The 27,847-nt window shown below is 38.0% G+C and overlaps 1 protein-coding gene and 1 non-coding gene across 2 annotated transcripts in view; one reads left to right on the top strand and one right to left on the bottom strand.

Annotated features, from left to right (window-relative positions):
* The first annotated feature begins 4,525 nt into the window (after positions 1 to 4,525).
* Positions 4,526 to 27,847, top strand: part of LOC143390098 (transport and Golgi organization protein 1 homolog) — a 39,755-nt gene continuing 16,433 nt past the window's right edge. The window contains exons 1-8 of the mRNA XM_076842699.2: positions 4,526 to 4,658; positions 7,456 to 7,589; positions 10,451 to 10,537; positions 12,391 to 15,202; positions 16,787 to 16,990; positions 19,382 to 19,530; positions 25,407 to 25,538; positions 27,752 to 27,773. Coding sequence (XP_076698814.1) covers positions 4,526 to 4,658; positions 7,456 to 7,589; positions 10,451 to 10,537; positions 12,391 to 15,202; positions 16,787 to 16,990; positions 19,382 to 19,530; positions 25,407 to 25,538; positions 27,752 to 27,773 — 3,673 coding nt within the window. The remainder of the gene's footprint in view (positions 4,659 to 7,455; positions 7,590 to 10,450; positions 10,538 to 12,390; positions 15,203 to 16,786; positions 16,991 to 19,381; positions 19,531 to 25,406; positions 25,539 to 27,751; positions 27,774 to 27,847) is intronic.
* On the bottom strand, positions 22,573 to 22,679 carry LOC143390134 (U6 spliceosomal RNA). The gene has a single exon (XR_013090216.1). It is a non-coding gene; the product is annotated as a U6 spliceosomal RNA (small nuclear RNA).

Raw genomic sequence — 27,847 nt, 5'->3', positions numbered from 1 at the left:
CTCCTAGGCAAGTGCCTTCACAAGTTTCCAATGGTATATGTTATTATGCTCCCAATTATTTGTTTCAGATATGTTTTTCTTGTCTCATTTAGATTGTACTCTGACATTAGGAACCCTTCATACTTACAATTTTATGTCCCCTCCACCCAAACTGGATACATTTACCTTTAACAATTACTCAACCCTTACCCCGTAAGAATTCCCTTTGAGGTATTAAAGAATAATGCACTTGAGATTATTTATGTCCATGCCAACAATCACCACCACATTCTATCCTGTTACTTTTCTGAAGGTTTTTAACATAACCTTATATTAAACATCAATGCCACATATTTAAATGCTATGAGTAAAAGTGAATGCTGATTCATCCACTAATTGTATGTATCCTGGTAGAAAGAACTACCACTACCTTATTGTGGCCAGTTGAGAAATTTTCTTCTCATTATCCACCAGACTAGTTAATATGTCTTTAAGGCAATAAGTTTAAAAAATGATACTGATAAATCAAAATATTGAAAACTCTACAAACTAAGCAGCTAGCTCTTCATTAACTGGAAGCACTAACTATGCATATAAAATTATATCTGATTATGAGTCAAAGTAAGTATCAAGAAGATAATATGCAATTAAATCATGTTGCTATTCTGATTTTTCCACCAATGAATTATCATTAATCTGTATTCTATAATAAGAAAAATTCTACAACATACCATATTCTATAATAAGAAAAATAAGAAAAAATTAAAACTAGTTTTTAAAGATCTGCTTAAATATTCCAGTATCATGTAACCAAACAACTACTCTTCACAACAACTATGTTTTTATTCAACACAAACATTCAGGGGTACATTCCTGGAGTTGAGGATGCATGCTGCTGAGAGGTGAACCTTAAATGCCTTGTTCCCATAGCTTATTTTCTCTCAGTACTATTTATATATGGGGGCTTAATAGTTAATATATGTGTTTAGGTTAATAGTGTAGTATATTTATAATATCATTGGAACCATGAGTTTATCCAACAAATCATTTGTTAACTCTCTCATACATTCTAGGCATTTCCCTAGTCACTGATGTAACAGTAGCGAACAAAACAACTAATTTCCTGCTCGTGTTGGAAATTGTGTTTGAGGTTGGGTTGGAGCAGTCAAGTAGATAAACAAATGTAAGGCAAGTAGTAAGAGAAGTCTAAAGTGGTAAGGCAAGTCTGAAGAGAAAGAAAGACAGGGTGATGGGCTTGATAGTCATGGCAAGAGGCTCTATTTTGTGTAGGGTGGCCAGGGAAGGCCTTTATCACATGAAATGCCACTGTTACAAAGACATGATAAAGTGAGGGGGTAGTTAGCTAGTCAGATGATTTGGGGAGTTAAGGTTGAGGCAAAGTTGCAAGTGTAAATGCTCTGAAGCAGGGGTGGGCTTGGTGTATTTAAATGGAACTAACAGAGCAAAAGAAGGATGTTAGGAAATGGGGAGAAAAGGATGAGGGGAGTCACATTGATTAAGAGCAGTCCATAATAAGGCAGGGTAGTCCATAATAAAGTCATGGCTTTTTTTCCTTTTTTTTCCCTGATACCAGAGATTGAACCCCCAGGGGCACTTAAACACTGAGCAACACCCACAGTCCTTTTAAAAATATTTTATTTAGAGATAGGGTCTCACTGAGTTGCTTAGGGACTCACTACATTTCTGAGACTGGCTTTGAACTGAGGATCCTCCTGACAGCCTCCTGAGCTTCTAGGATTACAGATGAGTACGACCAGGCCTGGAAAAAGTCATTGCCTTTTATTTGGAAATGGGAAGCTATAGGAAGATTTTGAACAGAGAGACACAATCAAATTTATATTTAAAAATATCAGTCTAGTTGCCATCAGGACAATAGATATTGGGGAAAATGAGGGCAGAAGCAAGGACAGAAGAAGGCTATGGAAATCATTCAGGTGACTTATTATGTGGGTTTGGCCTGTATATTGGCTTAGCAGATGCAGAGGAGTGGTCAGATTCTGGGCATGTTTCGAATGCTTACTTGGAAAGAAGGAAGTCAGAAAAATAAATAAATAAAATGCTGTATAATTTATATCAAATTCTAGAAAATGCAAAACAATCTATAATGACAGGAGATGTTTGGAGACAGCCAGAAAAGGAGAGGGGAGGGATTACAAAGAAGGATGAAAGACTCTTTTGATTTTGGTGATAGTCTCATGGGTATATTCATGTCAAAACTTATCAAATTGTACACCTTAAACATTTGCAATTTATTGTAGGTCAACTATATCTCAATAAAATTATAAAAATAAAGTCATAATATTGTCTAATGGACTGGAGTTGGAATGTGAGAGAAAAGAGATCAAAGATGGTTTGTAAGTTTTGGGCTTTGAGCACCTGGATAATGGGAATTAAATTGTCATTCTTATTTCTGAGATAGGGAAGACTGAAAGGAGCAGATTTTGAGAGAAAAATGAGTTCAGTTTTCAACATATTGTTAGAGATGCCTAGTAGATACATTTTATAACATAGTAAATACATGGTAGAAAAGAAATGAAGAATGACTCAGACAGTTTCTCTCTATGATCCACTGGTTCTCCAGAAAGCGCAGAAGTACACTGGACCGGGGACCTCTCATGGCCCCTGTAGACAAATGTTTGTGCACACCTTTTTTTCCATTGTTTTCTTTATTTAACATTATGAACATGGTGGACTACATTCTTTTCTCTAAGTTTTAAAGATTCAGTTAATTTGGGGAAACAACTGATGGGTTCAGTGTTGGAGGTTGATGAATAACTTTAGCAGAGACTATAGTAACAAGCCCTTGGTCACAGACAAATGAGAATGGCTCCACCAAGGATGAGAGCATTGCAGACACTCTTCCTTGGGCTGGCTAGCTTGTGCCTTTCCCCCCCTTAACTGTACATATCAGTAATTCAGCTATATTATGATTTAAATCATATTTTGCTCCTCTTGTCAGAAAGTACAACATTTGCTTGTTAGTTGATGGGTTGTGATGAAAAGGAGTCTACTCCTTGGGTTTGAAACTTAGCTCCATTACTCACTGTGTAAAGGTCAGGCGAGCGTCGGAGGAAGAGACCACCAAGAGACTATCTCATGCAATGGCAAAGGGTTTATTGACCAGCATGCTGGGGCTCAGAGCTCACTTGAACAGAGCAAAGAGAGAGCAAAGAGCCCTGACAACAGCTTAAGCAGAGCTTATATACCTTCCTTGAAGAGGGCAGGGAGGGAAGTTACATTCTGCAGTTTGGCAGTTGGGGACAGCACATTCTGGGAACAAGATTAGCAAACAGTTCGGCAGTTGGGGACAGCACATTCTGGGAACAAGATTAGCAGACAGTTTTTTAAGATTTCAACGGTGTTTTGTTGAGCATACAGAAAAACAGAGTAACAAGTACCTGTTTTATTAACCTTTCAACTGGATGTGTGACTGCCTCAATTTACTCTAAAATAAGGATTGGAATAGGAGCTACTACTACTGTAAGGTACTATTGTTATGAAGATTAAATGAATTGATATGTATAAAACCTTCAGAATAACAACTGGACATAAAGAAAGTGTTCAAGAAATGTTAGCTAATTGCTTTCTTCTCTGACAACCGGTTTTGACAGTTGGTTCCCACGAAGTTGTGGACTTTTTCAGACCAGGACCAGATATCTTGTCTTTTGATTTTCATCCACTCCCACACCGTGCTAGGGCTTTGTCCAGCATCTGGCATGAATGGTAGCACAAAATGAAAGTTAAAAATATGCTGTTGAATTAAATGATTTCTTCCCTTATGGATAAAGATAAGAATCTCAAGATCTTAGCCCGAAGACTACTGTCCATCTCTCTGCCCTCACTTGTCCCCGCCTTAAAAAAAAGCAGGCCATAGTCTCCAGTTTACACCCTCACTCACAGTTCCATTCACTTTCCCACTTTCCCCTTTCCTAATCAGAGGGATCTTGGGGTGGGGCTTCAAGGAACCTCTAGGAGTTTGAAGGGGAGGGAGCTTGGAACCATAGACTAGCTGTGACAAGTCATGGGTGGGATTTGGTAGTTCAGAAAAGGTGGTACCAGACCAGGAATGGGGGATGGGAGTGATGGTGAAGTGGAGTAGGCTAGTTCAGGATGGACCACAAATGAGAAGTTGAGGAAAGCCAGAAAAGACCGGTTGGCGGAGTGGCGGGGGATGGTGGGTGGCGAATGGAATCATGCGGAGGGTCGCTTGTGAGGGCACCGAAGCAAAGGCAGGTGATTGGACAAGAAAGAGAGTCCTAGTTGCCACGGCAGCGACTAGAGGAGAAGGTCTTCAGTTGAGGAGCAGGTCTCCACTAGAGAAGGACGGGGAGCTCCGGCTCCCTGCATTCCCCAGTAGAGCCAGTGCATCGACCCCCATATATCCCTGCTGACGTGTCAACCGGGAAAGGCTGAAGCCTTCCTGGGTGCCGCCCCTCTGCGCCTTGCTACCCACCCTGCCCCCTGAGCCCCGATGCCCGCCGCAGCCTACTCCACCGCGTCACCGGCTCCCCGAGGTGACCACAACATGGCTGCGGCGCCGGGGCTGCTCTTCTGGCTGTTCGTGCTCTGTCCGACCTGGCGAGTACTGGGCCAACCGGACCCGAGCACTGGCCAGCGCTTCTGGAAGCACAAACTCTGTGCAGACGACGAATGCAGCAGTGAGTGCGCAGGCGGGCGGGCGGCCCGGGGTCTCCGCGGTGGCTCTTCAGGGCTGCATGGGGCTCTGATCTCCCCGTCCCCAGCCCCGCGGGCTGGGCTAGGGGGTCGAAGGACGACAGGTGGGGTGCAGGAGTGACAAGAGCCTCGGGACCCTGCGTGTGCCCACTCCGGCTCTGCCTGCGCCCCCGCCAGCCCGCTCAGGTTGCCGGGGTTTGGACTCCCACTTGTTGCCAGCGTTTTATTTTTCTCTACTGACTGAGGTGGGGGTTGGGAAACACGATTCCCCAGGGACAGCTCTCAGTTTATTCCCTTCCAGGATTTGCCTAGGATCTCAATGGGTGATGGGGTTGCGCGCCACGCGCCCGGGGCTCCCCACACTGTAGCAGAGCGCTTTTCTGCCCCCGCCACAGGGACCTGGGCCGGTGCGGTATCAGGGCAGATGCTCTCCAGGGCTCGGTGGCCTTAATCCCAGTGGCAGGTTGATGGTGGGGCTCCTTGGGAAAGGCTCACTGGCCCCTTCGTTTTTTTTGCTGCACTGGGGATTGGGCTGGTTTTGCCTTTTAACAGGGACTAGAGTTTAGGCTTGGGAAGAGCACCAAGTCCAGGCACGCAATGTGTTCCGAGGTCTCGGCCCCGACTCTGCTTCAACCTGTCATTTCTGTGCATAGAAGCCTCCCTTCATATTTGAGGTAGGGTAGCAGGTGGGCCAGTAATCTTTTGCTTTTGAAAGAGGCCAAGGATCTGCACTGGCCACCTGGGAACTGCAGCCTCTTCTGTGTGCAGGAAGCGGACAGAATTGCTTCCCAGTCCTGGATTGGAGGTGGGCGGTGGGGAGGATGTAGCCATTCAGATTCAGATGAAGAGGTTTGTTGCAATAACAATAATAAATACTCCAAGATTTTTATAAGCCAATTCAGTTTTAGACTCAGTTGCTAGTGTTGTTGGAACCTCTTTCCTCTATATATTTACTGGCCCAGAATTCTTCTTTTGGCCTCCTGCTTGGTTTCTAGTAACCTTGTAACTTGATGACCATGTTGTCCATAAATTGTAAGCAGTACATATTTTAAAATATTCATGCTGAAAAGGCCAAGAAGTTTACCATTGAGCTCTTTATGCCTAAATTGGTGTTACCAAAAACAAATTTTATAATTTGAATTGTTTGTTCCACTCCCATAAAGAAAAAAGATGTTTCCAATATATGTTAAGCTGTTCCTAGAGGTAACCCTAAGGCTGGAGTAAATAAACACTCAGAAAAGCAAAGCAGCTGCCATGATATTTCCTTTCAGTTTTGGGTGAACAAAATCAGGCTTCCAGCATGGTAGAATGTTTGCTATTCTTTGCTGTCAAGCGCTATCCTATGTGGGCTACCTGGACAATCTCATCACTGATGCTTCCTCAGTACTAAGACATGGTGTTGGTAAGGTTCAGTGGGGTAACATAACTTGAGAAACGGCCTGTGTCCAAACATATGTGACCAAACACAACAGGTGGGTCTGTATTGTGTTGTAGGAAGTAGTGAGGTGTGTATGTCAGGTGTCCTTGTGTGCCTTCCAAATAAGTGCTCCAAAAAAAAATAACTAAATAGGTGCTCCATAGTATGCATTATGTTGTCACCTAATATATTACTGATTTGTAAATCCTCTATGACCTAAGGGGGAACAAGAGAAACATTGCCATTTCCACTTGTGATGAGAATTCCCCACCTTAAAGTGTCTCTCACCTTCAACTTGGCCTCTTAATTATCTATGAATTAGGATGCTGACAGTTTTGAAAATAGTTCTATTTTAGCTTCAAAATAACAAGTTACCCTCTCCAAATATGTGTTTGTTCCTCAGACATATATTTTTATAAAACACACATTCTTGTGTATTTTACTGCTAATTGGCCTTTAGAAAAAGTGTTATTTCCATTTCTTCTTTGTGCTTTTTACATACATCTATTGTCCATTTCATCTTAAATCAGAAACTGTGTATTTGGTCAACCAAAAGAAAAATGTTGCTTCTACCAGTTTCTAGATCAATTGTGATTCTAGTCCTGCATTTTAAGAATGAAGGTATTGCCTGACCTTTTCTCATGGTTAAACTTGTTCCTTGTCAGATAGGATACCCACTTTTGATTTTTGATATGAATGAGGATGTTTTGAAACAATCTTAATGTTGGATATAGTCAACAATATTTGCTCAGAGAAAATACATTTCCTGGTAATTTACCCAGATCCTGAACACAGAGACAGCAACTCTGCTGCAAATGAAATTGACAGTGTTTATGGCTGCATGGTAGCACTTGCAGCCACTTAAAGGTAATGTCTTTTAGCGGTTAGTTCAAGTTAATTAACCCCTTGGAGGTTCCTGGATATTCTTCCCTCTTCCCTCCCTATTACCTCTGCATGAAGCCATACTTAAGCCTGTCCGTGTCTACACTTGGATTTACATATTTGCAAAATGAAGCTTTTTATGATTATGAAACAGAAAAAAATTGAGGCCTGCAAGAACCAAGAGTTTCACTGAAACCAGCCATGATTGGTGGTAGCCACATTGCTTTTTATTTCTCAGCACAGAGAAAAATAGAGAAGCTTCCTTTTCCCTTGTCTAATTGCAGGGAATATTGTATTTTATAGCAATAAAATCTCGAAGAATTTTAGATACTTTGAGCAGGTGAATTAAAAGTGATTCCAGAGAGTACTGGAAAAACTTGATTTTTGTTCATAGTGGGATTCATATTTCCTGATGGGTCAATGTGGATCATGAAAAATCAAATTCTAATGTTTGTTTTTCTTTTTTCAATGTTCATATACAGTGTTAATGTACCGAGGTGAAGCTCTTGAAGATTTCAGAGGCCCAGATTGTCGTTTTGTGAATTTTAAAAAAGGTGACCCTGTATATGTCTACTATAAACTGGCAGAGGTATCACCAGAACTTTGGGCCAGAAGTGTAAGTAAAAGTTTGACAGGTGTTATATTCTTACTTTTGATGGGTTTTTCAGCAGTGTAGATTTAAATGACTGATTTCTTGGGGTCTTTGTAGAGTTAACCTAACCTCTCTGCCAGGCCCTGTGCTCCTAACATGCCTTAGGCCTGGCACAGCATAGAAAGTCAGTAGACTTTCTGAAACAGAACTGAAGTGGTTGTGGTTGCTACCCCTCACATCAAGTTCCAGAAGGCTCTACACATCATAAAGGTTGTCATGGTGAAAATCTGACAATTCTTAGCTTTGCTGCTTCAAAAGGGAAGGATTCAAGGACATTAGAGTTAATCCTGTAAATTAAGTCTGAGATAGTAACTCAGGCATGCATATTTAAAGTTGATTTTTTGTGTATTTTACCTAATCATTTGTGCTGTTTTTACTCTAAAAAAGCAGAATATTATGTTCATTATGTGCTTTTTTTTCTTTTTTGCAACTTCTGGGTCATCCATTTCCTGCTTTTCCTATAATCTATGCCTGAAGGTTCCCCCAGGGGTTCTACTTCTAGCCAGTTGTATGGATCTTCTGATGAAAGACATGACATTGTTTATATCATGCTTTGATATTTTAAATGGGGAGATTCAAAAGGAGTGACCTCATTGAGAGACTTATGAGTATTGTCCTTTTCATTTAAATGTGATATGTGGATTGTTTACTTAAAATAGTAGCAAGGGTCTTTGATGACTGTAGGAATGTTCCAGTTTAGAGACATTCCGGGTTGCATCCCTGAAAGTTCTCACCCTAAATAAAATACCACACAGCAGAAAATAAGAGTAATCCCTATGGGAAAACTAGTTTCATTTTGTTGCCATTTCTGATTCTTAGGGAATGATCTTGAAACTTGGTGCCTTTAGGTACAAACTTTATATTTAGACAGAGTCCCAGTTGCAGTACTCCATATAAAGAACCATCTATTGTTTCTTTCAAGTATACCAAATAGGATTCGTAATCTTTAAACTTGGAACTGTTTTTCCATGTACCCAAGTGGCATTTTTCATACAGTAGTCGTCTTTCTCCCCTTCTTTGAACTTTTGGATAAATGGGCTTGATTTACATTTTCTCCTGTCACATTGTAGCCTGTTAACTATGTTCATCCCTAGGACTCTTGCCATTCTGGGTGGCAGCACTCATCCTGTCTTCCTGAGGAGCCCTGCTTTCAGCACCTGACCAGAAAGGATCTTTGCCGACTGATGAGTGTTTGGTTGGCACTTTGTTTTCATTGCTCCTGTGGCATTCATTTGTCTTCTTTGCCTTCAGTCAGGTTGTGTTTTATCTTAGCTCCCTATAAAGTGAAAAACTCAGTTAGGAAAGGACCCCTGTCTAATCCATCTTCCTTTTGAATATTTCCTTTCAGGGCAGTGGCACTTAAGTACATTTGTTCTGATAGTAGCTTATGCAGAATTTGTTCTCTTCTGGCAGTTCTTTGCTCCCCACCCACAAATCAAATCAGCAGCACCTCAGCAGGGATGATGTATGGAAGCAAAATTAGGTATAAAAATTATTTCCAGTCATGAGCCTCCATGATTCTGCATCATTTTTTTTTCATATCACAAGAAATGGGATACCACCCAGTGTGTAATTATGGAGCTTTATATAATCTATGGTCTCAATTGACACAGATTAATAAGAGATAAATGTGTTTCCTTTCTCCATACATCTCTGGTTTTTTTTCCTTTTCCAAATTTAACCTTAATAGAATTTTCATCAGAAGGGAAAAGTGTATTTCCCCTCAGACTCGCCTCTCATGTCATGAATGTTATACTTAGGAAATTAAAAACTCTTTAGTTTTCAAAATGATTCTCCTTTTGAGTTTTTAGCTTTCAATCTGCAATGTTGTTGATTTTCTAGAGTCTCAGACTTTATCTGCCAGTGATGAAGCTTTTAATTGCTCCGTCTTATCTAATCTTCATGGCAGTATTCTACCACTAATACTGGCTCTCAGATGGTTTCTAGATATAACAAGAACATTCATGAATGGGGATATTTTAGAGTTAGTGATAAGATGCCTTTTTTAATTTTCTTTTTTGGGCGTTTGATTTGCCTATCAGTTTCCTTTAATTATTGGCAAGAATCTTCTGTTCCTTTTAGTCAGTAGTTAGTAATAAGAGTGTCTTTCTCAAGGGGAAATTTATATACTTTTTGTACACTTTATGTAACTTCATATAATTTAGCTGTTGGTGCTGAAAATAAATGGGGTTCTTTTCTGCAGAGGATTTATTTTGGGTGAAACTGAAGCTTGATATGTGGTTTAGTATGCATTATATTGTAATTTTATTTTCTCCCCAAGTACTTGTAAAAGTAGATTTGGAAAAAGCTAGGAAAGCATATACTATCAATACATTTGCTATAGTGGTAATACATTTTAGAGATTTTGTATTGTTTTTACTTATTACTTTTCATGACTGTTATGTATTGGTTAAGAAAGACATAAATATTGGTTTATGAGCAATGCTACAAAATGTACAGGTAAATTCTTGCTAGAGGTTATTTGGAATTGCATTTATAACCAGCTTTGATTTATATACTTTTAACCATATAATATACAATAATCTCCTATGCAAATCTTTTATTTACTTCAGAAGTCTTAACTTTATATGCTCTGTGTTGAGAATTAAGCTAAATGTAAAAAAGAAAACTTCAGTGGTTGGAAATGTTGTTTTAACAGTTCTGTATTTGGAATAATAATCTCAGTGTAATTGTTATAGCAACTTTCTTTCTTGGTTATACCATATACCTATCTATTATGTGTATATTTCCTGCCACTTCTGAGAATCTCTTATTTATATTTCTTGTACAGAATTTATTTTATATTTGTCTCCTTTGCACTATAGGTTGGCCATATTTTTGGTTATTTTCCGAAAGATTTCATCAAAGTAGTTCGTGAATATACTAAAGAAGAGCTACAAATTTCAACAGATGTAAGTTATGGATTTCTTTTTTGTTCTCAATTGTAAACTGGCTTATAAATCCACCCATTATATTCAGTTAACTGCTTCTGAAAGTTTTATAATGTGTTTATAACATTTGTGTATCAGATTTTCATTTGAAATCAGACTACCTATAAAAAAAAGTTTGAAAGGCATTCAAGGGTGATTATATTATAATCTGAGAGTTTTCTAATATATTGAAACAGATATTCTTATAGAAGGCTGTTTACTCAACTATAGGGCTTTTCTCTTCTGTTTTATATGTGAAAAATAAATAATGTAATATATTTGTACTTGGCTATTAAATTTAAGAGGTAAATAATTTCATTTTACAGGCAAAAGGAGGTATTCCAACTTGAAAACTACTCATTGGATAGTTATTAGACATTTTAAGTATATTTAGGTTAAATTAATAAACTCTAACTTTTATACTAGGCTAGAAATACGTACTTACAAAGGTTTTCTTATTCTTAGTCATATATGGGATCGTAGTCATGTTATAGATTTGGAAAAGGGGACCTGAGTGTTTCAGGTGATGTTCAGTCTCAGATCTTTTAAGGCCCCAACTGCTTCCTTTACACAGCATTCCTGTATTGTGCTCTGACTTAAATTGATTTTGTGACTGAAAGGATTTCGTGTTCTAGAATTCTCACTTCAGCTGATTATTTTCTAGAGTTTTAAATTGTGTAGTAATTGATGCCCACCAACATTGAAACATCTTTGGGCAGCTCTTTGTAGTGGCTGTAGAATATGCAAGCTGCTAGGCTAGGATAGTTCTTAGATTAGATGGGGTGAATGGATAAAGTCATCCTGTTTGTTGTTGCTGTTCCTAAAATTTCTTCGTAATCTCAGGGGCCATAAAATCACTTCTGTTGCTTGTTGGACTTCATTGTTGGTAAAGAGAGTTAGTTCTTGGGATTTAAGCTGTGACAGCAGTTCACTGATTACAGAGAACTCATTTATTTTGAACTCTGCCTTTTCATTATGTTTCCCATTACATGCATCCCTCATGGCTTAGAAATGCATGTGATGGGGAGAGGAAATCACTCATCCCTACTACATTGAACTGCCTCCCCCACCCCCAGAACCCCCACAGAATATTATGAAGATTTAATTAGGAGATGGAAATTTTTAAAAAAATTTCCATTCATACTATGGCTCCTTTTATATGTCAATTTGCTTACTAGTGGCAAGAAGGAAGACTAAATAAATATATAGATAGTCCTGAGAGAGGTCTTAGTGACTGTGAAACCCTGATAAAGAGGAAGGTGTATAACTTGTTGAATCTTGTTTTCAGTTTGTTCTTGTGGTAATAATAATGTGAGGAGCCTCCTTAATATCATTCTTTATTCCATCAAATGTACTTGTATCTCAGTAAGATACTTTAAAACTGATTCATCTTTCTCAATGCTGCAGGATCTTCCAGCTTCTCCTGAGCAAATGATTAAGAATTAAATTCCTGAAACATAGGTGTAGATTTTAGAGCTTGAGGATCCTACAAGTGATACCTTGCCTTTCCCTACTTATGCTCAGAGCAAATTGAGAGAGACCCAAGAGTCAGGCTGTTGGAGACCAAATTGTCACCATTTTTACTCATTATGCTTTTTAAAGAATAGGACCCATGTTAAAAAAAAAAGAAAGAAAGAATAGACTTTCTAACACTGTAGTCTAGAAAAAGACAGATTTACTCAGCCATAGAAGGAGTTAGCCAATGGGGGTTGGAGGAGGGTAATCTGGTTTACCCCAAAGATTCTTTAGAACCAATCCTGAATTTGGGAGCATGGATGAGTTTGCTTTTGTGACACTTTGTTATTGACACACTAATGTTTTCCTTTTCCTTACAGGAGACAGATTTTGTCTGTTTTGATGGTGGAAGAGATGATTTTGATAATTATAGTGTAGAAGAACTTCTAGGATTTTTGGAATTGTATGATTCTGCAAATGAAGATTCTGAGAAAGCTATAGAAAAAGTGGAACAATTTCCTGAAGTCTACCAGGATGTTGAACCTGAACCTAAACCAGTAGTAGCAAACTCAGAGCAAATTGAAAGTGCATTCTCAGAAAACACTATGGATCTTGAGGAACAATTTCTGGCTCAGAAGAACCATCCTCATGGAGATAGTCAAACAGATAATGCTCAAGGTGAACAAACTTCATTTGAACCCTTTGAAGAAATACTACAAGATGAATTGAAAGTGCCAGAAAGTGAAAACAACAAAACCAGCAACAGTTCTCAGGTCTCAAATGAACAGAAGACTAATGCTTATACACTTTTGAAAAAAGAAATGACATTAGACTTGAAAACCAAATTTGGTTATACTGCTGATGCACTTGTGTCTGATTATGAGACGACCAGACTGGTGACTTCATTAGACGAAGATTTTGATGATGAGGAATTGGATGCTGATTATTATGCATTTGATAAGGATGAAGAGGAGAATGAGGAAAGCTTTGGGGAGCTCCCATTACTAACCTCTATAAGTGAAGAAGGCATGAAATTCCCAGTAGAGTTTGGAGTGGAGAAATATTCAATAGGTGAAGAGCAGAATTCAAATGAAGAAGATAAGGTTGAGGTAACTCTGCCCCCAAGCATCAAGGATGATGACAAAAATATACTGACAACCTTGGAGGATACTTTATTTATTGGCACAGGTGGTGACGAGAAAACAGTTATGATGGATTTGGGGAATTCTTATTCAGAAGAAGAAAAAGAAGATGAGGAAGCTTTAGTTCCAGAAAGAAAACAGAAGAAACCACAAGCAGCAACAGATTATATTTATCCTGAAAGTGCAGAATATGGTCTTTTTGTGGAAACCTCTAAGACAGATAATGATGAAGAGCCAAAAGTGGACATCGAACTTCATATTAAAGGAAAAGAGACAGATGTTCAGGAGCCTAAGAAGCACCTGATGCAAGATGTTTCAGAATTAGAGGATGAGAAGATAGAAGGGATGATTGCATATACTTCTCCCCAAAGCAATAAGCTCAGCTCATTGCCAGCTGTTGAAAAGGGCAAGGACACATTAAAATCAGCCTTTGAAAACAAAGAGAATGACCTAAAAGAAGCAGTTATCCATATCTCAAAAGACTCAAAAGAAGTGAATGAAGAACTCTCTTCACCTGGAGAGAAGATTTTGGAAGATAGCTTAGAGAATAAATCTCTACATAAAGCTGTAGGGAGTCTGATGACCCAAGAACAGAGTAAACCACCAGAATCCTTGGGCATTGCAACATTCCTGGGAGATAATCAAAATGATACATCCAAAGATGGAATGGAAGAGCCAGGTTCAGTAAATACACCAACCCTGCACATAGACTCAGTGGAGCATCAACCTCAGGAAATTAAAGAGGGACTAGTTCTGAAAACTGAAAATCAATCTGGATTCTCCTCTCCAGATGGAATTGGTTTGTTAAGAGAACCGGAAGAAGAGGTCCACAGTCCCAGAAAAAATTTTTCTTGGCAACAAGAAAGATATGTGATTGTTACAGTTAGTCATGTAAATGAGAAGATAGGGCTTTCCAAGGTCAAGGGTAAAGAGCAGTCCTTGGCTGAAGAATTGATTCAGCATAAGGCAACACAGGGGACACAGGAAATTAAAAAAACAGAGCAAACTGACGAGGTAGAAGTACCGGGTCTCCATACCGAAAGGCCAGCATCAGTAGAGGAGGATTATTATCCCCCTGAAGAGCTACTGGAGGATGAAAATGCTGTAAGTGCAAAACAGTCAAAAGAAAAACATTCTGGGATTCAGAATGTTAACCAGCACGTTCTTGAGAAAGCAATTTTAGAGACTATCAATCCTGATCTAGAAACCAAAGAAAACAAACAAGAAATGAGTATAATTTGGGAGATTTTTAAGAAAAGTGAAACCACAGCCAAAAGGGTAGACATGATGGACAAGGAACGAGGTGATATGGAAATGGGAAAGGAGGAAAGTCCTCTGGTAGATGAGGAAGCCCAGGGACTCTTTGACGGAAGTGATGAGGAAAACACTCAGACTTCAGGGATAAGTGAAGTATTTCAGGATAAAAATTCTGATGATCTTGAAAAAGACAACCCTAAGGAACATCTGAACACTTCAGGGTCTACAGAAAAGGCTACTGGAAAAGAAATCTCAAAAGAGGACCTTGAGGACATAGGGCATATCACGGATGCAGAAAGCCAGGGTCCTGCTTATGCAGATCTTGAAGATGATATACTCCCACAGAGTCCACATATAGCCCTAAAGCCAGAGCTTAGCGATCAGGAGGAAGACTTGCCCATAATCCGCAGCTTCTTTACAGAACAAAAGTCCTTGCAACGCTTCCTGAAGTACTTTGATGTCCAAGAACTGGAAGCCACGTTGCAGGAAATGTCATTAAAGCTGAAGTCGGCACAGCAGGAGAGCCTGCCCTATAACGTGGAAAAAGTTCTAGATAAGGTCTTCCATGTCTCTGAGTCACACATTTTGAGCGTAGCAGAGCAAATGCTTGATAATCGTGTGAATGATATTAGAGACATAGGAATAAAGGAAAGTAACATATTTGAAGAGGCTGCAGTGCTTGATGATATCCAATACTTGATCTATTTTGTGAGGTACAAGCACTCCACAGTGGAGGAGACTGCTCCATTGATAACAGTGCCTCCTCTACAGGAAATCTGGACTAAAGCTGAAGGTAAATACCTGCTTGCGGCTTGAGCTGGAGAAAAGGAGTTGTTCCATCCAGGTGTTTTTGTGTATTATTGTAAAGTTCTGTTCAGTTTCCATGTGCCTAAAGGAGAAAGAAGGCTGACTCAGGAGCCCCATATATTCCTTTATTCATTCTTTTGGGCTAGAGCATGAAAGGACATTGCTTATTCTTTTTTTCCTTTAGGACAGTTGGGATTGGTTAGCATGTTCAAAGAGAAATTTTATAAAAAGTTAAAGAGAAAGATATAAATGAGAAACTAATGCAAAAAAGTAGACCTGTTAACAGTACAGATTTTATGTTAAAATTATAAAAGGGCTTTATTAAACATAATTTCTTAATCATAAAATATCTGTACTAGATCATGTGGGTGTGGAGTTACTAGCATAACTTTTTTTATTTTAGAATTTAATCTCTTTTTATGTGGTGCTGAGGATCGAACCCAGTGCCTCACCTGCACTAGGCAAGTGCTCTGTCACTCAAGCCTAGCCCTAGAATAACTTTTAATGGATAGCTTGCCTGAATTCCCCTCCCCAGCATTTATCTTTTGTGGATACCATGCTATTTCCAGTCTCTTGGGGGAGAGGTCACTTATTCTGGTTTTACTCCTCTGGGTTCTAAGGTCCTTGCATTCATATTAATCAAGGATGGAACCAGGATGACAAGCCTTATAATGTAGTGCTTGACACATAGAAGCCTTTCAATTAAATATTCGTCAAACTGACAATGAGCCCCAATATCCTGATAAAAGCTTTCTGTTTCCTGGTTTCATATTTGATCATCTCTATCCATTGTTTTTCAAAATGAAATATTTCAACTGAGAGTATATGATAAGAATTCCAGAAGGACATAAAGCCATTGGAAAATTTACATCCCAAGAATGCTAATTTTACCTGATAATTTGGAGAAGAAAACAGTTGTACATTTAATCAAAGCAGATATATTTTGGATAAGAATGCAAAGTACAAGTGAATGTTCAGGGTAGAATATGAAGCTGTGAAGAGATAATCTTTGCTCTGGATCCTATTGGTCTATGTCCTGAGCTCAGGAAGGAGATAGGTTCACCATTTGGCTCCTAGGTTACTTGGAACATATTTGAAAGTCACATTAGCAAGCTAGACTTACGGAATTCCCTTCTCTATACTGGCTCGGTGAGACCAGCACACTTGTAGATGAAAGAGTTCCTGTTATTTCTGAGCAGAATAGACATTTCACATTTTTGTTCTGGACCAGAATTCTCTTCTGCACATTTATTCATGTGGGTGTATGTTGGTTTGCCAAGGGAAGTTAAGTTATTGAAGCCTCTATCATAAATGTATTTGTTTATGAAATACTTTGGATTAAAGGCTTCTTTATAAATTTGACTGTATAGTTCAGTCATCCTTTAAATGGGATGAAAACAATGAACCCTCCCGTATCCTTGCCCAGTTGTTCTCATGGGCGCATGCCAGGACAAGGAGGGCAGTGTTGAGGTATCTGGAGCTGTGTGCTGAGGGGGAGTGCTGATCATTGGGCTTAAGTGGGGGTAGATAGTGTCATCCAGCTGGCTCAATGCATTCTTCTCCCCTGTAGAGATGCAGCCACCCCATGAAGATGATTTTCCTAAAGAGAACACAAATCATCTTAATAGAAATCTTCATGAAGAGCCTCGCCTCCTGAGTCATCATTTAAATATGAACCATCCTGAAGAGCCCAGCCTCTTGAGTCAACCTGTGACTGAGGACATGGGTGTCTTAGAAGTGTCTCAGATCCCAAATACTGAGAAAGTAGACCCAGGTAAAGCTTGCCAATTTTTCTCTACAAAGTAGAGGCATTATCATAATGAAGGCTTTCAAGGATATTTGTTGCCAAAGGTACAAAATAGAGCAGAGAGTAATATAGGTACATGTGAGTTCAAAAAACAAAATCTCTTAAGTGAGAGAAAATCAAGAATAAAGATGACTAGAAATCAAAAATAGGCCAGAGACTGTAACTCACCTAAAAGCAAATGTTTAGCTATGACTAGCTTGTGTAAACCATTTACAACTAAAATATTATTCTTCAAAGGCCTTATGCTCTAAAACTGTAATTTTCAACCAGACCAACAGCACCAGAAACTCTGGGGGTGGGACCCACAATCTGTGTTTAGCAGGCCTTCCAGGAAAGTCTGGCCTGGTACAAGTTAGCTTGAGAATCACTGTTCATAGTCTCTTAAATTCTGTGTTTTTTTCCCTTTTCTTCTAAATGGAATGTACTATACCTCAAGTCCTGTTTTGACTTGCTTCCTGGACATGGTAATTAAACTTTTTCAAATGCAGTAAATCGTCCAGATATTTATACTATATACTTACAGGAAGCAGTACAGAACTGCAATCCATTTTAGACTGACACTTATGAATACTTCATCATAGTGCACAGTATCCAGTGGGAGATGAGAAACAATTTTTCAAAAAAAATCCCCAATAATGGCATCAATAGCATTCTACTTTTGTGTTGCTCACTCTCATTTTATCAGTAAATTACATTATGACTAATTGTTTTATTTTATCCATCCAGTATGGTGCTATGAAGCCATAATTACTGTATTTTGTGTTTTTAAAGGTTTTGGTCTGTAAGCATAGCTATAGCATTATCCTGCACCAGTGCAGGGCTTAGCAGAACTGATCCTGACCCCGCCCCCATCTGCACACACAGAGTGTAGGAGAACTCATGGCAGGGGGGATTCAGTTAATTTGAGAAGGAATAACATATCAGTTCTTCCATTTTCCAGAAGACATTTCATTCATATATGAACACTACTGACTTCTGAACTGTGTTTAACTCCATAAGGTTCTGAAAATGAATCACGCACCATTAAGATTTGTTATTTTCATGCTCCAAAACTTTCAAGATTAGGGAAAACTTGGCTTACAAAATTAAGCATGAATTATTTCCCTGGACTTTTAGGTTCCACCACAAAATGATGTCAATCACCTTTATATGTAAAATCTTCCCAAATGTCATTTAATGTGTCTCAAGTGCTGAGATGCTGAGCCAATGGGCAGACTTCACCAGCAGTCAAATTCATAGACCAATAGTGATTGGAGGGCCTGGGGTTGTAGCTCAGTGGTAGAGTGCTTGTCTAACATGTGAGGCACTGGGTTTGATTCTCAGCACTGCATACAAATAAATAAAATAAAGGTCCATCAAAAACTAAAAAAAAAAATTTAAAAATTAGGCAAAAGCTTAAAAAAATAGTAGTGAATGGAATCTCAGGGTTGAGAAAGACCTTAGAGGCAACTGGTCCAACTTCCTTTTTTTTAGAGAGAGGGAGAGAGAGAGAGAGAGAGAGAGAGAGAGAGAGAGAGAGAGAGATAGTGATAGTTTTAATATTTATTTTTTAGTTATCTGCGGACACAACATCTTTTTTTTTTTTTTTTTTTAATGTGGTGCTGAAGATCGAACCCTGGCCGCACGGCCAGACGAGCGCACTACCGCTTGAGCCACATCCCCAGCCCAACTGGTCCAACTTCTTAATAACTGCACGTTGGACTCCTAGCTGTTTAATCAAACGTACCCCAGGCTCATGTAACTCATACTGAAATTCCACCCCTACAAGCTCTCAGGTCTAATTGGAATTCTACCTCATTCACAGAGCCTCAATGCAGGTCTGTACCCAATATCCTTTAGTCTCTCTTGATATTACTGTGTTCTTTTTAAATAGCTGTCATCTGTGCACTCAATAAATAGTTGTTGAGTATCTCTGCCAGGTGCCAGATGCTGTGTTAAGCCTTGGCTCATTCCACCTGTAAATCTGCAAACCAAGACTCCCTCTCTTTCAGCTTTCCTAAAATTTTTAACACAAAGTTTCACCAGCACTAAATCCATGTTTGTTGAATGTCACCCTGTCTATATATCTCTGGTTTTAAAAATTTTCCTTTAGTAAATATTGTTCTGATAGCAGTTGTATGGCCACGGAAGTAGTGGAGAGTAGACTGGAAATTGTTCATTTTATAATTGAAGGGTCTGACAGCTCTAATTAGGATTTTGAAGTTTTCTTCTCTGTGTTAATTGTCTTTAGGAGAGCCACATATTCCAGGCACTGTGATTCATATATTTAGTGAAACACTGATGAATATTGAAACTGAAGAGAGACAATTCTTATTCTATAGCATAAAATAAAATAGCCATTTCCCCTTTCAATTTTAGAGCTACTTATAACAGAAGGTACTCCTGTTGATGATGCTGATACAGAAAAACAACTAAAGGACATAAAGTTGGAAGAGCCAGCAGATGCCACCCTTTTGGACAACGTGCTTTCCTTGTTATATTCATACTTGCTTTATTTCACTAAGATGGTAAGTTTGACATAGTTTCTTCAATTAGAATGTTGATTATTTATTAGTTTTTAAGTGGCTTCTGGTCATGAAGTGAAGAACTTAAAATGTCTTTATGAAAATGACTCCTGACCCTTTGAGTAGATAGCTCCTAAAACAAAAGCCATAGGGGTGTGGCTTAATGGCTACTTAGTTTAGCATATGAGGAAGATTTGCTGTCTACCAAGGCTGGACATTTGTACACCTGTAAAAACTTGGTTCTTCCCCTCAGAACCTTTCATTCTGGCAGGGAGATAATAGCATTCACTTGAAACACAGTAAGATAATGGCAGAAAGAGAGGTATTTATTTGATGGTAGAACATTATTGTCCATAAATGCATTTATTATGGTTGGAAGGGTGATCAATAAGGTCAGAAAGTAGTTGAGATGTGTTTGAAGCACAGGCCAAGGGCAAACAGGAGTGTGACATGTGGTTTGTTGTTGATTAGAGAGGCTGGGGTGGAGGATGGTGGGGGAAGCTGGCAGTCAGAAGAAATGTGTTCAGAGAAATGGAAACATGAATAAAAGGATATTTGGGGAGGCCAGGAGAATGTGAATAGTTGGTGTTGTATAACGTGTGAAGTTGGAGGGGGATGGTCAGTTGGAGAGGCCAGCAAATCTTAAAGGAAGTCATGAGCCAAAGTAGCATTAGACCATTAATAGTGGGGATCCTTAGAAAGTTTTAAGAATGAAAGGAATTAGGTTAGATCTGTTTCTTAGAAAGAGTCACTTAAGGCTGACCTTTCTAAAGAAAATCATGATCCAAACAAGACATTTAATCTGTCTAGAAGCTTATCTAAGCATTTTAGGACTTACCTCCCCGTCATGGTATTTGTTGATGTTGGACTTTTAGAGTTTAATTATAGGAATGAGAAAGCTTTTAGAGCTTGGAGGATAAGATGGTCCTAGGGCCATTGTGACAGTAATCCTTCTCAACTGAAGTTGTTTCCTGTAAGTTGTGTTATTTCAAGACTTGTTTAAGAAAAGTGATGTTGTTGTTTTCCTTGTAAAATGTATAGATTTTGAAGCCAGGTACATCTGGTTTCAAATCCCAAGGTTATCATTTAGAAATTTGGGCAAATAACTAAACTTTTGAATATCAGATTCCCCATCTGAAAAATGTAGATAATGCTTACTCCAATCATAAGAATTAAATGATTTGACAAGGTAAAGTGTCTGGTGAGATGTCTGGCATTTTGTAGGGTTTTACCCCCACGCACCCCCTAATTCTCATGTAGGCAGTCAGAGGTGGTATAAAGACAATGAATACCTGGGGAGGAGAGACCACCAGGGTGGAAAAGATGTGATGGGGAGAAATGAATCAGTTTTCAGTTGGCTCCATGTTTGTTCATGGTGGTGGCAGCCACCTGGGTAAGGAGTATGTACAAGCCAGGCAGTTAGAATAATGATATTTCCAGTGATTAAAGCCCAGTCTTCCACAGTCATAATTTGATTATCAGAATGAATCAACATCACTTGGAAAGTTTACAGCCTCATGATATGGGAAGGATTTCTTTATTCATATTTTTAGGTATGCACAGAGCCCTCCTCTAGGTCTAGGTCGGGGTACACGAATGTGGTGCAGGTATGGTCAGTGATTTTGCGGTGATAGGTAAGACATTGACGTGAGTGGCAAAGAAGAGGCACAATGTTACGAGACTGATTTGAAAGGAGCCTTCAAAAAGGCATTTTGATGGCCTAGTATGTACAGGACATTGTGCGAGGACTAAAAGAGTCTAACAGGTGTAAGGCATGATTGTGATTTTTGAAAGCCTTAAGAAAAGGACTTAACAAATATTTGCAAAAATTATGAACAAGTCAATGTAAAATCTTAAACAAGTAGTATGATATCTGATAGGACTGGAGAGTAATAGGCTCTGATGTGTTTGGGAGATGTGCACCAATCAGATTCATTGATCAATGGAATCTTAGTAGAATCTTAGTGTTAGAAGAAACCTTGGAAGGCTGTTAGTCTAGTTTCTCACTCATTGCTGTAATTTTCTTTACTGTGGCCCTGACGAGTAGTTATGAGGCCTGTACACCAGTATTTCCTAGCAGGAGTCACTCTCTTACAAGGCTATATGTTCTTCTGTTGTCTAGTTCATCCTTGTATTGACTCCAAATTTTCCTCCACATGATTTCCTCTATAAAATTGAATTCTTTTCTACATAGAAATCCTTTAAATATTTGAAGTTATATCTTAATTTAAAAATTATTTTTAGTATTTTTATCATGGAAACTTTCAAATAAGAGCAGAGAGAATAGTAGGGGACTATAGGTAATCATAACATACTGTACATTTCAGAATACTAGAAGAAAAGATTGTGAAAGTTTTACCATAAATGATGTTTGAGGAGGTAGATATATTTAACCTGATTTAAACGTTACATAGTGTATACATGCATCAAAATGTCATGTTACCTACTTCAATAATTATAATGTTTATTTCTATGTACTAATTAAAAAATAAATTTAATTAGGAAAGCTTTAAAGAAAAGCATAGAGAATAGTATAATGAACCCATGGGCCATCACCCAACTTAACAGTAATTCCTTGATAGCCAATATCAGTGAGTTTTTTTTTAATTTGTTCTAATTGGTTATACATGATAGCAGAATGCATTTTGATTCATTGTACATAAATGGAACAAAACTTTTCCTAGTTGTACACAACACGTGTAGTAGTCCTACATGTACCTCGGGTAATGAGGTTCATCTCATTCCACCATCTTTCCTATCCCTATGCCCTCTCGCCTGTCCTACCTCCCCTTTGCCCAATCACAGTTCCTCCATTCTTTCCATGCCCCTTGCCACACACCTCACCCCCATTATGGGTCAGCATCCACTTTCAGAGAGAACATACAGCTTTTGGTTTTTGGGATTGGCTTACTTCCCTTAGCCTGATATTCCCATTCACCCGCAGATGCCATAATTTTTTTCTCTTTTAATGCTATAAGTAACATTTCATTTTGTATATGTACCACAGTTTCTTTATCCATTCATCTGTTGAAGGGTTGTTTCCACAAAACTAAGGAATGCTTCACAAATGTGGGTGTCATCCTTGCTCAGGGACCATGCTAATTTTTTCTGTATTGTCCCAATTTTAGTATATGTGCTGCCAAAGCAATCACACTCTGAGTTTTAACAAATGTAGATACCCATGTAAAAACTACCATAATCAAGATATAGAACAGTTTTTTCACTAGAAAAGGGGTTTCCTTGGGATCCATCCCAGTGAGTTCCTTCACCACCTGTTCCAGGCAACCACTGATAACTTTTTTTTTAAAACTATAGATTCATTTTTCCTACAGTACTATTTCATATATATGCCCCTATAAGTGGACTCATATCTAGGAGTGCAATTGCCTCCTATGTTTAATGTATGTTTTTATCTTATGTGATACTGTCAAGCCATGCTAATAAATGACCACAATCATTTTATACTTCCACCAGCAATTTAGGAGACTTCCACTTGACTTCACCTTCACTAGCACTTGGGCCATTCTAGTGGGTATGTCTTTGTGAGTTTATTTCCTGATAACTAATGATATTGAGTGAACTTTTTTTTTTGATAGGGTCTTACTAACTTGCTTAGGCTCAAACTAACTTGCCAGCCTCAAACTTGGTATCCTCCTACCTCAACCTTCTGAGCTGCTGGGATTACAGACATGTGCTATCATGCCTGGATCAAATACTTCTTCATGAGCTTGTTGACCATACTGTTTTTGTATGTCAACTCTCTCTGGTTAGCTGGAATCCAGACTTCTCCCAGCTCAGTGCCAACTGTGGGATTGGTTAGCTTATAGTTGTTCTTGGCCCTCGCAGGTACTGCTTAGAATGTAGCCCCAAACTGAAGACCACCTCCATGCAGATTTCTGGAACTCTTTTTCTTTGTGGCTCCCATCTTTCTGGTAGTTTTCTCTACATGTTTTTGGCTGCTTAATCTCCTGGAACTCTGGTCTCTTTCTCCTCAGTGAGACCGTTAGGCCCCATTTGGGTTCCCCTTCCCAAACTGAGGTCTAGAGGGTGCCTCAAGGTAGAATGCTCACCTATTTGTTCTCCTTCTCTTAGGGGTGACAGTTGCATGTCCCTTGTGGCTTTCTATCTGAAAAATAGCTCTTTAAAAATATATTTTGACTGTGCATGGTGGCACATGCCTTAATATCCTAGTGGCTCGGGAAGCTGAGAGAGAATCATGAGTTCAAAGCCAGCCTTAGCAAAAGTGAGGTTCTAAGTAACTCAGTGAGACCCTGTCTCTAAATAAAATACAAAATGGGGCTGAGACTGGGGATGTGGCTCAGTGATCAAGTGCTCCTGAGTTCAATCCCTGGTACCAAAAATATATATATTCCAACTTTCTGGTTGCTTTCAGTGGGAGAACAAGTCTCATATAAGTTAATTGATTTCTCCTTTTGTTGTAACTTTTTGCAATAATTGAAAAAAATACGTTTGTGGGACTTCTAGGATATATTGTAGTTTTGGTGAATAAATGACATCCCCCTGGTACAACAATTTAACCTGTTTTCTCTATTGCCTTTTTTTTTTTTTTTGGTGATGCTGGGATTGAACCTCGGGCTCCATGCATTCTAGGCAAGTGCTGAGCTAACAACCTCAGCTTCTCTCTGTTGCTTTATATTTCTTGGAAATTAATAGTCAGGTTTAGGTTCAATTCTTTTTCTTATGAAAACTTAATAGGAAATATTGCATTGACATATGCATATCCTCTCCTTTGATGTTGACTACTAGTCAACAGTGACGTTGGTGAGATTTGCTAATATATTATAGGTTGCAAAATAGCAATGGTCTGAGTTGCTGGATTTTTCTTTCTTCATTTAAAGGATGGGATGCCTACACAAATAAAAATTTGATTATTCTTTTTTTTTGGGGGGGGGTATTGGGAATTAAACTCAGGGGCATTTGGCTAGTGAGCCATATCCCCAGCCCTATTTTGTATTTTATTTATATACAGTGTTTCACTGAGTTGCTTAGCAATTCCCTTTTGCTGAGGCTGACTTTGAACTTGCTATTTTCCCTCCTCAGCCTCCCTAGCTACTGGGATTACAAGTGTGTGCCACGGCGCCTGGCTATGATTGATTATTCTTTACACAGATATTTGGTTTGTATAGTTAAGGCAGGAGATAAATATTTGATTCATTTTCTTTATTTAAACACTTTTCAGAATAGTAAGGTATTCTTCTAGCTTATCAAATGATACCCAAAGGGGCTTGAAATCTTTTTATTGTTTCATTGTTTTTATTTGTTGCCATAAAATTAATTAGTTCTTTCATATATTTAAGTTTTTGTCTTAAATGAATTTTTTAAATTATAAAAACCAGGTTATCTAAGACAAAAGAATGATCCAGAGGGATTCTAGCCAGGTGTTAGACAATGTGATGATATAGGGCCTGTTACAAACTGGAAAATTTAAAGTATGCTCAATTTAAAGTATTTAGATTCAGGCTGGAGTTGTGGTTCAGTGGTAGAGCGCTTGCCTAGCATGCATGAGGCACAGGGTTAGGGTTAGGGTTAGGGTTAGGGTTAGATGGTTAGGGTTAGATGGTTAGATGGTTAGGGGTTCGATCCTTAGCACCATATAAAAACAAAATAATGTGTCCACCTGAAACTAAAGATACATAAATAAATTTTTTAAAAAAGTATTTAGATTCATTATACTTGAAAACACTGCAAGTGAACAAAAAATATAAGACTGTCAGTATCCTTTCTCTTGAAGAAACTATTGGAAAATATTGAGGAGGTGGATTTCTGACGAGGAGGTTGGTTTAGAATTGCCATGATTCTTTGTGACTGTTTTGTTATAAATTTAAGGTTTCCCATTTCTTCTAATTTGTCTGTTTCAGCTGTTTACTACATTGCCTGATGAGTATCAACCTGGGCCTGATTTTTATGGACTACCATGGGAGCCTGTAGTTTTCACTGTTTTCTTTGGATTGGTATCCTTTGTCATTTTCTTTTGGAGAACTGTTCTTGTTGTGAGTAAATTAACTTACTTATACCTTAGCACATAAGCACAAGGATTATTTTATATAGTCACTGCCCCCCCACTTTTTTTCCTTTTCAGTTGCTAAAACACAAATTAGTGGTTTAAGTCAAACTAACCTTATAAAATAATTTAGTGTGGGTGCAGTTGGTAGAACTGGTAATTCTTACAGCCATCCTGACCAGTAGTTTCATACGTATCAGAAGTCTTAAAAGTGGGATAAAAGATGGGATAGGTTAGATAAATATCCTTTTATGTAGCATATATGTCTAGTAATCTATATTAAAGAAATAACTATGCTTTGAAGATTTTGGTAATGTTTTTCAGTGGAACAGTGTATTAGATTGAAGACTTAGCACAACATAATTCATTTAGGGGATATTGTATGTTCGCTTAATGGAATAGTAGGCAGATTTATCTATTTCAAAGCTTTGAGGTACAGAAAATGCTCACAATTAAATGTGAAGTGGAAAAAAAAGCAGAAACTAAGATTTAAATGTTGATGAACTGTATGTTAATATAAACACATATAAATAGGGGGAAATGCTACAAAGAAATACAGTAATATGAGAAAAAGGAGATAAGATAATTTTTCCAGTCTTTTATATATATTTTTCCCAGATTTTATGATTTGATCATATGTTCAGAAAATACCTTTTTATTTGGAAGTATAGATTATGTGTTGTCCAAAAATCCATTAAATGTTTTGTTCATTAAGTCTTTTTTTTCTGAGCAGAATTAGTCTATCTCTGTGTATGTGTGTACATATATGTATAAGCGTATATATATAAGCTTATACATACATATGTTTGTACTGTAGGTCATTCTGTTTCATAGTTATTTAACATAATTGGAAGAAAATTATTTTAGGTAAATGGACTTTGCATATGAAAAGCCTAACAGTTAAAGAGGCCAAAAGCATTGGATACAAATCTTTTCAAATCTGAGTGTTCTTTTTCTGATTTCTTAATTATATCAGACATATCATTGTTAAGGTAAGTTTCCTCTCCTTGTACAATTGAGTGTAAAATCTCTTAAAAAGCATTCCCTTCTTAAATAGAAGAATCATTTGCCTGGATTCCTGTGAGGAATTTTCACAGTTCAATCTCATTGAACTTTTTCTCAGCTAAAAGGAAAAAGGAAATAGAAGGATAAAGAGAAGGGAAAAACATGAAAACACTTTATATTTCTCTCTTGTTTCTTTCATTTCAAGAAAGAAACAATACCTGTTTCTCTTTTCACTAGGTTATGTGGGATCTGGTTCCTAGCTGTTGCTCCTCAGTTTCAGCATTTGACTTTGGAGCTTTAGTCTCTTCCTTAGATGACTGCTTTTATGCTACTTCCCATTTTCTTCTGTTGTCATTTTGAGTAAAAGGTTAGCAAGGCTATGACATTAAAGAAATGCCATTTCTTTCTGTGTTGGAGTTTTCTGAATGCAATTTCCTATTACGAAGATCCCATGGATGATCCATGGACACATCTGAGTATTCCATCACCATTTATAACATTTGAAAGGACAAGTATATGCTAAGTTACAAAGAAATTTAGTGATGTTTTTTAAAAAAATTCTGCTTAGGTTTTATTTTCAGGCAGTTTATTGCTGTCTTTAGGAAATGATTGTTTTTGTCCTTTCCAGAATATGTTAATTGTCATTTCTCTTGTTGCTTGTGCATTTTCTTCTAGCAGTCTTCCCTTTCAGATTTCTTGCTATATATTTAGTGGTTTGTAGAAATAAGATGATGTAGCCTATTAGTTTCTAAATTCAGCCAATAGGCAAATTTAAATTGGAGTTCTAAGATGTTTTCTGGTGAGTGAAAGTGGCATATCTTAGTACAAAGATTATGCCTTAATATCGTTTCCTCAGATTCCTTTTGATTGTTTCTAGACTTTATCCTGGTTATTTAGAATTCTCAAGTAAATGATTTTGAGTACACACACACAAACACATACACACACACATCTTTACTGTGAAATAAGGTACATATCTTAGTGTGTTTATGTCAGAGCCTATTTATGAAATATAACTACCAATTAAATTTAAAATGCTTGTTAACCTTTACTTATTTTTAATCCTATAAATTTATTATTCTGAACCAGAATGTTATTAAATTCTCACTTGGTTATGATTCTGACTGTTGTTTTATGAATGCTGTTTCTATTGAGCAGATGTTTGACATCAAATTTAATCTTTTTTCTCTCTTCTAGGTAAAAGATAGAGTATATCAAGGTAAATTTTTAGGTTTCTTAAACTTGTATTGTATTGGTGTTTGATGTGTGTTTTATGTATGTTAGAAGTAGATA

This window comes from Callospermophilus lateralis, unplaced genomic scaffold (assembly GCF_048772815.1).
Source record: "Callospermophilus lateralis isolate mCalLat2 unplaced genomic scaffold, mCalLat2.hap1 Scaffold_89, whole genome shotgun sequence".
Lineage (NCBI taxonomy): Eukaryota > Metazoa > Chordata > Mammalia > Rodentia > Sciuridae > Callospermophilus > Callospermophilus lateralis.
Note: the sequence above shows the minus strand (reverse complement) of the source record. Positions and strands in the feature narration are given on the sequence as shown.